Source organism: Aethalodelphis obliquidens, unplaced genomic scaffold (genome assembly GCF_003676395.1).
Source record: "Aethalodelphis obliquidens isolate GAN/ISIS:26980383/991018 unplaced genomic scaffold, ASM367639v1 scaffold1, whole genome shotgun sequence".
Lineage (NCBI taxonomy): Eukaryota > Metazoa > Chordata > Mammalia > Artiodactyla > Delphinidae > Aethalodelphis > Aethalodelphis obliquidens.
The window spans coordinates 15,704,794-15,717,301 of NW_020837945.1; the positions used below are offsets into that span (position 1 = coordinate 15,704,794).

At 38.2% G+C, this 12,508-nt stretch overlaps 1 protein-coding gene across 9 annotated transcripts in view; it reads right to left on the minus strand.

The window, feature by feature from the left end:
• Positions 1-171: 171 nt before the first annotated feature.
• The window catches only part of USP16 (ubiquitin specific peptidase 16), a 30,196-nt gene continuing 17,859 nt past the window's right edge, over positions 172-12,508 (minus strand). For 8 of the 9 annotated variants that reach the window (XM_027101654.1, XM_027101644.1, XM_027101672.1 and 5 more), the window contains 8 exons: positions 12,062-12,153; positions 11,653-11,709; positions 10,557-10,733; positions 7,711-8,371; positions 5,979-6,073; positions 4,718-4,804; positions 720-876; positions 172-603 (listed from right to left, as the gene is read on the minus strand). In XM_027101654.1, coding sequence (XP_026957455.1) covers positions 479-603; positions 720-876; positions 4,718-4,804; positions 5,979-6,073; positions 7,711-8,371; positions 10,557-10,733; positions 11,653-11,709; positions 12,062-12,153 — 1,451 coding nt within the window. In that variant the 3' untranslated portion in view covers positions 172-478. The remainder of the gene's footprint in view (positions 604-719; positions 877-4,717; positions 4,805-5,978; positions 6,074-7,710; positions 8,372-10,556; positions 10,734-11,652; positions 11,710-12,061; positions 12,154-12,508) is intronic. The other variant, XM_027101677.1, reaches the window with a different exon arrangement.

Sequence of the window (12,508 nt, forward strand, 5' to 3'; positions counted from 1 at the left end):
ATCAGAAGCATTATATATGTTACCACCAAGGTCAAATACCTATGCTTATAAAATTAACACTTTTTTGCTTTAACGAACACACTTGAAGTTTCAGTCTGAAACTTCTTCTTCTAAATGTTTTCTAGTAGTGTATGTCAGTACAACTTAAAATCTTCTAAGTAATAAAACAAGTTTTGGGGGTAATTCATTTTATTGATGTGTTGCAAACCACCACCCAGACGTATTAATAAGCACAGAGGACTTAAGTAATTCAGAATCCTTTCCAGAAACTGGAAGCAGGAATAAAAACCACTGTGACAATACAAAACCACTGTAAATTTTTAGGTATTTTCCCTTCAGTATTTCAATAAACATGATTTCTTCTGGCATGTATTTAATTTTAAGTTAACATGACTTACAGTTAGTCTTTACTTTTTTATTACTACAGCCATTATAAAAGCCATAAACATGTTTCCAGAGAAAGCACTTTTTGAAATTGTTACAGTATTCTCTCATAAAATAGGAGGTAAGCCTGTGAATTTAGTACTTTAGTTGTAGGCACAGCTTGCACATGTGTGTCGCTGATGTGAAACCACTGTCCTTTGGTTGAGTCCATTTCAAAATCTGTCAGGAGGAAATGTAAAATTAAATATATAAATGGAAAGATTCAAGTTCATCCTTTTTTGGTTTTGCCATAAATATCTGCTGAATACCAGAATTCTGTAAGACCTCTTTCTTACCCTGTAGAATATCACCGTGGAGAACAAGATTACAGAGATGACTGTTTGCAGATCTTGCCTTGGCATAGGCAGTGTAATGCCCCGACCTCATGGTACCACTGTGTTCAACGACTCCATATAAGGAATATAGTACCGTTGTATTTTCTTCAGCAACATTCTTTAAAAATGAACAGGAATCAAAAGTTAGTTCTAGTCCCATTTATACAGATGCCATCAACAAGACAATTTTCAACTATGCAGAGGGTCTCTAACCTTCGAGAATGCAGAAGTCCTGAGTCTGAAATGAACTATTATTTTCTCCCTACCTTTTCTCAGCCTACTGAGTGGTAGCACGCTTATGTTTTTAGTAGAAAGTTGCCATTGCTCTTGCCCTGCTGGAAGAACCATAAACCAGGGTCTACCTGCTATAATCACAGTTTCCTGGCCCAGATACTTAAATAACTGAACTTGCCAAAGCTTCTTTAGGAGTCTGGGATCAGATAATACCTCAACAACTCATCATCCTATTTCCAGCCCAAAATGTACGCCTTTAACAGCAAGAGGATAGCATTTAGGTCACACCCAAGACCACCCCTTAACATTTTCAAATACCCCCTGCAGATTTGGTGAGAAGGACATGTGACCTCTCAGAAGCTCACATTCCCCATCTAACATGGAGGCTGCTTATTTTAAGATCACATGTGCTGTAGGGCTGGTCAGCAACAGGGGACAGGTGTTCCAGCTGGGGGCCACTCGCAGACAACTACCCCACTTGCGTTCTCTTGTAAAAAGTCTTCCTGAACAAGCATCACTGCCCTTCAACAGTACTGGCACTACACTCTCTAATCTTTGCCTCCCTATTTGCTAAAGAACTCTTATTACATCACCCCAAATCCTGTCAGCTTCCTCAGGGATTTCAGTGGCCAATGAACCTCACAGAATTTTCCCTGCCATTCCATTTTAACCAACCACAGCCAGGACTACATTCTGGAGTTGGTCATCACTCAGAACCCTTTAACTTCAAAAATCTTACTAATTTTCTAGTCTCAGTCTACAATTACATTCTTCCAACTCTCACCTCACCTATACTAGTCAACCTAACAGGATCCTCCAACCCTCGTTTTCTCCTGGCCTATGAGGCCTCTTTTGGCCTCATTCCCAAAAAAAGCCTCTTCACTTCTCAAAATGTAATGGAACAGCAACATCACATTACCTGAGAGCTTACTGGAAGGCAGAGTCTCAGACCCCGCCTCACACCTACTGATTTCCATGTGATTCACATGCACATGTCATTCTTACAGACAACCTCTCAACACCCACCACATCCAGCTCATCACATAACCCAGCTCTGAATTCCACGACGCACCTTCCCCGACCCCATACACAGACAGCTGCCATTGCTAGGAAACAATTCTGTAACCATGCAGCCTCGAAAATTCATGATTTTCTACCTCACCAGGTCCTCGATGTGGCTGTATAATTTATGTGTCCTCAGCTGCCTCTTCCATGGATGTCCTTCACAGCAACTAGACCAAACTTCCACCGCTCGCCTGTAGCCTCTCCTTAAGAGGTGACCTCACCTCCCACTTCAGGAAAACTGAGACACCACCCACCCAGCTGCATGTTGCCCGCTCTCAGGAATGTGAAGTCTCCTCTCCCTTTGGTTCAGAGATTCTCCAACTTCGTGTCCTTATCCCAGCCTTTCTGGTCTTCTCCAGGATCTTTGCTCAGTTATCTCTCTTTTCTGTATCTTTTACTTCTAGATTTTCCTCTTTGCCTACAAACCTAATTAAGTCTCCTAGTATTAAAAAAAAAAATCTTCATTGATGCACCACGTTTCCTTTTCAGCAAAAGCTCTAATGTATCTATATGCTCTATCTCCAATATTCTCATTCATTTCTCAACCTACTGAAGTTACCAACACTTCTTAAAAAATTTACCATGACCTCTATACTGTCTAACAGGTTCTAGTTTTTTTCTCTGATATTCTGACACTGAGGCCACTTAATCCTTTCCTTGAAACCTGAACACAGGACAATGGCATTTTAGGCAAAAGATGGATTCCTGATGACCCTGTATTCAAAACTAATCCAACCAGAGCTATTTCTATTTACAGGCATATCTCATTTTATTGTACTTTGCTTTATTGTGCTTCACAAAGACTGCGTTTTTTTATAAATTGAAGGTCTGCGGCAATCCTGCACTGAGCAAGTCTATCGGTGCCAATTTTTTTAATAGCATTTGCTCACCTGGTGTCTCGGTGTCACAGATAATTCTCAAAATATTTCAAACCCTCCATCAGCAAAAAGCTTACAACTCACTGAAGGCTGAGATGATGGTTAGCATTTTTTAGCAATATTTTTTAACTAAGATATGCACACTGTTTTTTTAGACACAATGCTATTACACAGTTAACAGGTTGCAGTACAGTGTAAGCATAGCTTTTATATGCACTAAACCAAGAAATTCGTGTGACTTGCTTTATTGCAATATTTGCTTTATTGTGGTCTGGAACGGAAGCCAAAATATCTGAAGTATGCATATACCAGCAAAAGTGGCCCTGGCCTATGGTAGTAACATAAAAAGAATGACAATTCACTTAAGTATTTAAAATCTGGATAAAGAACAACAGTATAGCTTCTTTTATTCTCCAAATTCTTCAACATGGAGATTCGCTGATATCCTCGGTGGTGTCTTCTTCCACCTACACCTCTTACACTCCGATGCTCGCCAGAGTTTTGTCATTAAGCATCTCTTCTTTCTCCTTGTTTACACAAGAGATCCTATCCTCTCATAGTTTTAACCACCACCTATTTATTGATTTCCGAATCCTTATCTCCAGCCCTAACCCCTCTATTCTGGCCCTCAGACGTGTACATCCAAATGTTTTCTAAACATAGCCACATGAATATCTCAAAACTATCTGAAACTCAATGTTTCCAAAACTGAACTTATTATTATTCCTTTCTCCGCCTCCCAACCTGCTCTTCTTCCTGTGTTTCTTACCTCAATTTATGGCACTCCCAACTGCACAGACACTCAAATCAGGCCCTGGGAATCATACTCAACTCCTTCTGTAGCACCCTCAGCATCCATTTAAAGGCCTCTGCCTCATCTTCCAGAGGAAAGAGATCAAAAGTCTTAATTTTACCTCCTGAAATATTCCTTCAATCTCCCCATCTCCAGCCCTAGTTTAGGCTGTCATCATCTACTGACAATTAACTCAACAGCCTCCTAACTTCCCTGCCTCTACTCTTGTCCTCCTAAAATCCAGCCTCCATTGCTTCAGCAAGTAACCTATGTAATATACAGACCTGGCTGTGTCACCCTGTTGCTTTAAGTTCTTCAGTGGCTCCCCACCGCATACCTAATAAAGCCCAAGTTTCTCATCACGATAATCTTCCAAAACCTCATTCCTCTCTCACTTCTCTGGCTTCATCTCCTAACATTCCCAGACCTTGTACTGTAAGCTCTAGACCTGCTTATACAGACAGTCCCCGGCACCCACCGTGCCACTTTACATGCCCTGCCTTTGCTCCTGCTGTCCCCTCTGCCTGGAAAACGTGCTTCCTCTTGATTCATTATACTAAGTCTTACTCCTTGAAGTAGCAGTTGAGGCAGAGCCTCTGAGGCAGAGCCTCCAGAGCCTTCCCTGAACCACCAACATGCTGGGTTAAGTGCATATCACCCCTGCTCTGTGTATACCAATCCTATCACTCAACCATATTAAACTGAGATTATCCATTAATATATCTGCTCATCTTTAGTTATATGCCCTCAGCTCCCAAGACGTCTGCCACAATAATGGGGGTTCAAAAAAATGTTGAACCGAAATAACCACCTAATGTTCAACATGATTCATCACAGATCTTGACATTAGAAAGGTACAAAGATCAAAGACCCAGTCTACTCAGTAGTTCCTATCAACTTCATATATATGTGAGTTGCTGTTGGATTATTTGGTAATAAGCTATGATTTCCCTTTAAAGGATTTTCCCAAAAAGGCAAGTTCCACCTACCTTACATTTAAGGGTACAAAAAGGAGCCAAATCTAAGATTTCTGGAAATTTTATGTGTCTGTTAACTTTGCGTAGGTTAAAACCAGCCTATAAAAGAAGGATAATACATTAAGTTCTCTTCCTGGAAAAGCTGTACATGTTATGTAAAAACTATAGTCCCACCCCAATGCCCAGAAGAACACTAACATCTAGCCCTAGTTCAATCTGCTTAGAAGACTCTATCCCCCTGACTACTAATTGATTTCCAGTTGATTTGTTTTTGCTAAGTGCAACAGACACACACACACACACACACACACACACACACACACAGAGTCCAACACGTTGAGATACCTGCTCCTATAAGAAAACTCTCAATGTTTCTGCTTTAAGCATCTGGAAAAGCCAGATTAGACAACAGGTTTTGAGTGCTTAAAACTCAGCAATAGCAGGAACTTCCCTGGTGGTCCAGTGGTTAAGAATCTGCCTTCTAATGCAGGAGACGCAGGTTCCACTCCTGGTCGGGGAACTAAGATCCCATAAGCCATGGGGCAACTAAGTCCGCATGCCACAACTACAGGGCCCATGTGCCACAACTAAGACCCGAATCAGTCAAAAATAAAACAAATAAAAAATAAACATTAAAAAAAACCCAACTCGGCAACAGCAGAATACTCTTCTGTGAAGCATACACTTTCAGCCTCACTTTCTAACCAAGCTTGGTGAACTGTTCATAGAGACCCACCCAATTAGTCAAACTCATACAGAAGAGAAAACACTACAAAGGTACTTTGGGACTCGAACTGAATTTACAACTTGTACTGCTCATAGGAAAAAGTCTTCCAGAAAAGATGGAGTCACCAAAATGATGAAAAGCCAAGGTACCAATCAATGCCTTTTTATCAAGGGTCAGTAAAAATAAGATACCACACAGATCACTAAATTTCCCAAGTGTGAGATATAACTAGTAAACTGGTCTTCTTTCTCTAACCTGAAAATAAGATTAAAGTAAAATGCTAATATATCTAAAAAGAGCAACATGAGTTCTAGTAAAACTGAGGCGTGATTGTGCCTAAATTTCTCTTCCACCTTGACATGCATCTTCATCAAACCCCTTTTGTGTGGTAACATAAACATATGTATTATTTTACTTTCCTACTTCTTTGAAGTTAGAATTAAGAAATAACAGAAAGCCAAAAAATATAGTAATATGTTGAGACAATAACAAATAAAGCAGGTGTCACATATTTAAAACAAATTTTAGGTAACGAACAAGGGGTACCTGCTGAAATCTCTTTAAGTGAAGAGTGAGAACAGGAGGAGCAAGGGAAATTAGCATCTGCTTCTTAGCATTGGTGTAAACGTGTTTCTTCTCACCTACAGAAAGAAAGCAATTTTAGCAGTGTGAGGATCATTTTAGACCTCTATATAGCATTCACATCTGCTATAAATCATTCCAGGGGCTTCCCTGGTGGCGCAGTGGTTGAGAGTCTGCCTGCCGATGCAGGGGACACAGGTTCGTGCCCCGGTCTGGGAGGATCCCACATGCCACGGAGCGGCTGGGCCCGTGAGCCACGGCTGCTGAGCCTGCACGTCCGGAGCCTGTGCTCCGCAACAGGAGAGGCCACAGCAGTGAGAGGCCCGCGTACAGCAAAAAAAAAAAAAAAAAATCATTCCAAACATCTAAAGCAAGGATCAGTACGCTTTCTGGAAAGAACCAAATAATAAATATTTTAGGCTTTTTGGACCAAGAGGCAAAATCAAGGATATTTTGTACGCATTAATACACAAATTTTATAGAATTCAAACTATAATAAAATAATTGAGTATGATTGCAATCTACTGAAAAGAAGAATGGAATCATTTTTGGAGAGGTAACAATTAGGGTTCAAAGTTCATGTTTTCTACTATAAAATCATTTTCAAATGTTCATCTGTAAAAAATATTTTTAGCTCGGAGATCACACAAAAACAAGAAGCAGGCCAAATTTAGCCTGCAAACCACAGTTCACTTACACCGGCTCTAAAGCAAACAGAAATGCTATAAAATCAACATGATTTACTTTTTGTATCAACAAGTAAATAAATAAAAAGCTAGACTTTCTAAATGTTTCAGCAATTCTAGTAAGAATCCTTAGGAATCTATGATGCCTCCCTATCCCACTTACCCAAGATCAAAAAAAAAAACAAGGTGGGGGCAAGGGTAGGAGGGGGATTATTAATATCTTTCTGTTCTGTATTTGAAGAAGATGGTAAGAAAGCACTGTCCTCCCAGTACCTTGCACTGGGCACGTCACTTCAGCACGCTGAAGAATTAAAGTGTGGTTTTCTGGATGCAAGAGAGATGAGGCTCATCACAAATGACAGGAAACTGAGGATACAAAGAAACAGCCCCTATCTGTTAAGGAGCCTGCTGTGATAACATCTCACTGGGATGATTTCCCTACAGGGAGTGGTATCAGAGATCAAACTGCCCCACTTTAACTGCTGCTGGGATGCCACAGAGTACTAGCCACATCAACAAAGTTCTGCTTATCCATCCTTCTATTAAAATATTTACACAGGGGGCTTCCCTGGTGGCGCAGTGGTTGGGAATCTGCCTGCTAATGCAGGGGACACGGGTTCGAGCCCTGTTCTGGGAGGATCCCACATGCCACGGAGCAACTAGGCCCGTGAGCCATAACTACTGAGCCTGTGCATCTGGAGCCTGTGCTCCGCAACGAGAGGCCGTGATAGTGAGAGGCAGGCGCACTGTGATGAAGAGTGGCCCCCGCTTGCCACAACTAGAGAAAGCCCTCGCACAGAAACGAAGACCCAACACAGCAAAAATAAATTAATAAACTCCTACCCCCAACATCTTCTAAAAAAAAAAAAAATTTACACAGTATTTTGGGAAAAGGGAACTTATTGACACCATCCAAACCCTGATACAATTAAAACAGTAGTACTCTACTGATACAGTGCAAAATGTACCCCTAAACATTAATTTTACTTTCTGTGAAAAAATCTGAATACCTTTTATATTTGCCTTTGGTCCACTATATTGTCTCCGTGTGCACACTTCACAAAGCAGTTTATTAGCATCTCGAAGTTTCTCATTTCGGGTGAACTGATATAAACAATGTTGGATTGAACATTCATCAGTACTGAAAGCTTCCCTGTTTGCAAGAGTACAGAAAGCAGTTTCTGGATCTTCGTTTACAACCTCATATACTTTCGTCCCGGGAGTATGATCGTCATTCAGAATCTCTAAATTTATTTCGTCAGGTTGAAGAGCAGCATTCAAGTTAAGGTTCTTAAATCCACTGGAAATGTCCACTTCTCCATTGCTCCCTTCCTTCATGTAGGCACCATTTAAATTCCTAGTACATTCAGCAGGAGATGCCAAAACCTTCAGATCATTATCCATGTTGACATTTTTCATATCTACTTCCTCTGTGGATTTTTGATTGTCAGTTACACTTTCTATCATTTTTTCATGGCCATTCAAATCTTTCTGATTAACACAATATTCTTTATGTATAACTTCCTCTTGTGAAATATGGTTGGATTTAATATCCACTTCTCGCTGAAGTGACATTTCAACTTCACATTCATTACCTTCAGGATGGTCAATGGCATAGACATCATTTAAATGAAGAACCTTTCCTTGAATTTTTTGTTGCCTTCGTTGGTTCTGTGTAAAAAGTACAAAACATTAAAAAAAAAACAACGAGAGAGAGGAAGAGAAAAAGCGTACACGTATCACATCAGGTTTTCCTGTTTATCAATCAAAAATAAATAAGTTAATAAGGAAGAGTTCACTCCCAGAATTCCAACCCTAAAAGTTCCTTTACTATCAGGGGTCAAATAAATTATAGAGAAAAGTTCTTTGGGGCTTCCCTGGTGGTGCAACGGTTAAGAATCTACTTGCCAATGCAGGGGACACAGGTTCGAGCCCTGGTCCGGGAAGATCGCACATGCCGCGGAGCAACTAAGCCCGCGTACCACAACTACTGAGCCTGTGCTCTAGAGCCCGCAAGCCACAATTACTGAGCCCACATGCCACAACTACTGAAGCCTACATGCCTAGAGCCTGCGCTCTGCAACGAGAAGTCACCACCACAATGAAAAGCCCGTGCACCGCAATGAAGAGTAGCCTAGCCCCCGCTCGTTGCAACTAGAGAAAGCCCATGTACAGCAAGGAAGACCCAATGTAGCCAAAAATAAATAAATTTAATAAATAAATTTAAAAGAAAAGTTCTTTGATTGAAAGCAGGGATAAAACATCACCAATCATCAAAAAATTGTCACATGGGGGCAAATAAAAATGTGCAAGACATGGTCTCTGATCTAGACAGAGCAGTAAGGCTGTTGAACCCAAGTAGCCATGTATTAAAGCAGGGGGCGAGTGTCTACACACACACCAGGAAGGGATATATCCATGTGAGTTATAATAAAAATAATAAAATAAAAATAAACTGAAAACACAAGGATGTATAAAAACAAACCAAAAATTCAAGGATGGGCAGAGGGATGGAGGAAAACATTCCAGGAAACAAATGGCCCAAAACTAGAGAAGCAAGGAAGCCACATATACAGAGGACAATAAAATACTCTACCCACTTAAAACACGTTCTTTGCCATTTGCTGCCTATGTCCAAGTGCGGGGCAGGGGAGTTGCATTTTATCCAGATTTCTGTTACTGGAATGCCTAAAGACTCAAGGGGTTAGCATTTTGAGTTGTCACTAAAAGGATAGTCCCTGTGAGGCTAATTCGTAATACCAGAAAGCTGAAGGACAGCACATAGGGCTCTGGACAAAAAAATTTTCTGATATGCTTCAGTTAAAAATAGTACACATGAAAGAAAAATGGGGTAAGGATATAAGCAAATACTTCAAAGGAAAGGAAATACAAACAGCCCTTAAACATAAAAACATGCTTAACTTCACTTACATTAAAATAAATAGAAAATAAAACTGCACTGAGATACTATTTTCCATCTATCAGACTGGCAGAAATCTAAAAGTTTAATATTCTGCTGTCAAGGATAAGGAGAAACAGCAAGTCTCATATGTTGCTGGTGAGACTATAAATTGGTACAACTTTTGTGGAGGGCAATTAATTTATCAAACCACAAATACAATCCCTCTTCTCAAAATATGCCCAATCAATGACATATGTATAGGGTGATTCACAGCAGCACTGGCCATCATAGCAAAAGACTATAGGTGTTCGTATACCTAAATCAAAAGAGAAATGGTTACATGAACTATAGTACATCTATTATACTATATTTAGTAGTATGTTTACTACTAAAATAGAATACCATACAGCTGTTAAAAAAGGAATCTTTGTGTCCTGAAATGTAAAGATCTCCAACAATCTAAGCAGAAACAAACAAAAAGCAAGGTCCAGAACACTGTGCATAATTTTTAAAAGGAGTGAAAAACAAGACTACATATTTGTATTGTACTTGATCATATTTTCCAAAAAAACCTAGAGGACACGTAAGAAACTAATGAAAGTAGTATCTATGTCACACAAGGAGGGAGATTTTTTATTGTACACATTTGTATTATATATTTAAAATTTTTTGAATGTCAATGTATTAGCAACTCAAAAAATTATTGAAAATGAACTAAAGTTTTTTTAAAGTTGTCACAAGTAATGCAGAATTTTTTTTAAAAAGCACATCTTCTTCACATATACTCAGAGAAACTTCACTGCAGAGAATACTAAATGAGCTAATTCTGTAATTGCCCAATGAAAGTGCTGTATATAAAATAACAGACATGTCTACCAATGTCACTCAGACTTTAAACTCAATAGTTCAAAAAATTAAAATGAGAAAAGTATGGTTTTCCTCCTAATTACCCACCTTGGCTTGCTTTTTGGCTTGCTTCTTTGCTTTTTTCTGTAAGTGCTTACTTGTTCCTGAAAGAATATCATTTCTCTCCTTTATGTAACTGTCATTATCTTTTTCTTCCTCACTTTCTTTATCTTCATCATCCATGGTCTTTTTCAGATTTTTATCATTTATACTTTTCTTACCACTCTTAAAATATGGAGAGAATATGGGCCAAAAATAAAACTTTACTATTGTTGGTGAAGAGATTTCATGTTACCTAAATAGTTTTCTACTCCTATTTTACACCAGATTTATTTTTCACAATGTTTGGAAACATGTCCAGGACAAAATTCATTCATCTCAAACACCAGAAAGCAATCTTCACATACTGAGAAAACAAGCAAACAAACAAGTAAAACAGTAAAAAAGGCAACTTAACATATGAGTGTAATAGAAAGGAATTTAATGAGTTGTATTAGACACATGCTGTATCATGCTGTAATTACGTCTATTTCTAAATGCACTCTCTGTTGGTAAGTGATTTACATGTCCCACTACAGGTATTCCTTTTCATTCTTTTCTTTCTTTGAATGCAAATGACAGTTTTAAAGAAAGAAAAAACAGAGCAAGTTTAGTAAGACTTTAATCACTAAGTAACAGTGATTTAAAGGGACCCCCAATTCATATTAAGTTGAATAACGATTTATCCAATACTCATAATATGTTCTCTTTTTCCTATGACTACTTGATAGGAACTAAATTAATATGGCTTAAAACTGAGATACTCTCTTAACATTTATAAACTTAAGTCTATAAGGGATATGTGGCTAATCTTAAATAATGAAAATAAATAGTAATTTATATGAAGTAAATATTTCCTGATATGTAAACTAATCAAGTTAATTATCTATAAATAATTCCAGACACACTCTTTAAATATATATATATATATTTATCCCATTCTCTTTTCAAATCTTTAAAATTCTTCTGTCTCATATACACTAAGAAAAATTTCTCCATGCTTGGCCTAGTAATGTACAGCTTGGAAAAGGTAGCAAGCCCTCCCCCATAAATCTAGCTCAGGAAAGAAAAAAATCTACTTAAATAAAATAAATGTAAGTCTTACCTGATCGTCTAAAACCGGTAGAGACAAATCAAGGAACGATTCATGAACCAAGGAGACCTTAACCAACCAAAAAAGAAAACGTAAAAAGGAGGAAAAGATTCATTTTAAACATTATATAGTAAAATCATGGGGGGGTGCTAAATTTTAAAATAAAGGCTTAGGAAAATGAAATGAAAAATTACACAGTGTTGAGGACTCTGGATTAGGGGAAATCAATTAAAATATTAAATAACTTCTTCCTGATATAAGGAGTGCTCATAGTTCCAGGAAAAAACTATGCATACTTGGACAGTTCAAAAAGAATATCTTATAAAACTAACTAGACATTTCTGTTTTTGAAAGAAACAATTGATAAACTGTACATTATTAATATCAATGCATAAATCCAGTCTGCACTACATCTACTTACAGTTCTGCATTCATCACACATGATTGTACTAGTTAGTTCACCACCAAATACTCGGTCCACAAAACTTGGTACTGATTTTTTCTTTTCATAATCTATAAGGGGAAAAAGTCTATCAATTATCCTAATATAATTAATGAAATAAATCAAAACTACTTACCAATCTAACTCTAAAATTTAATTTTAATTTCCTATCCTATTGACTTTTCTCTATTCATAATTACCACAATTTTATTTTTATGCTACAGTCAGCAGCGTATACTCCACTTCTAAGCATAACACATTTTAACATAATCACATCTTGTGAAAAAGAAAAAAAAAGTTCTTATCCAAGATCTAGTCAGTGGAAAATAAATTTTGCGAGTCAATGAGACTTTCTGTATATCAGTATCTTACCTAATAAAACAAGCAGATCGAGCTACACACAGAATGCTATTTTAGCTCGCTTCT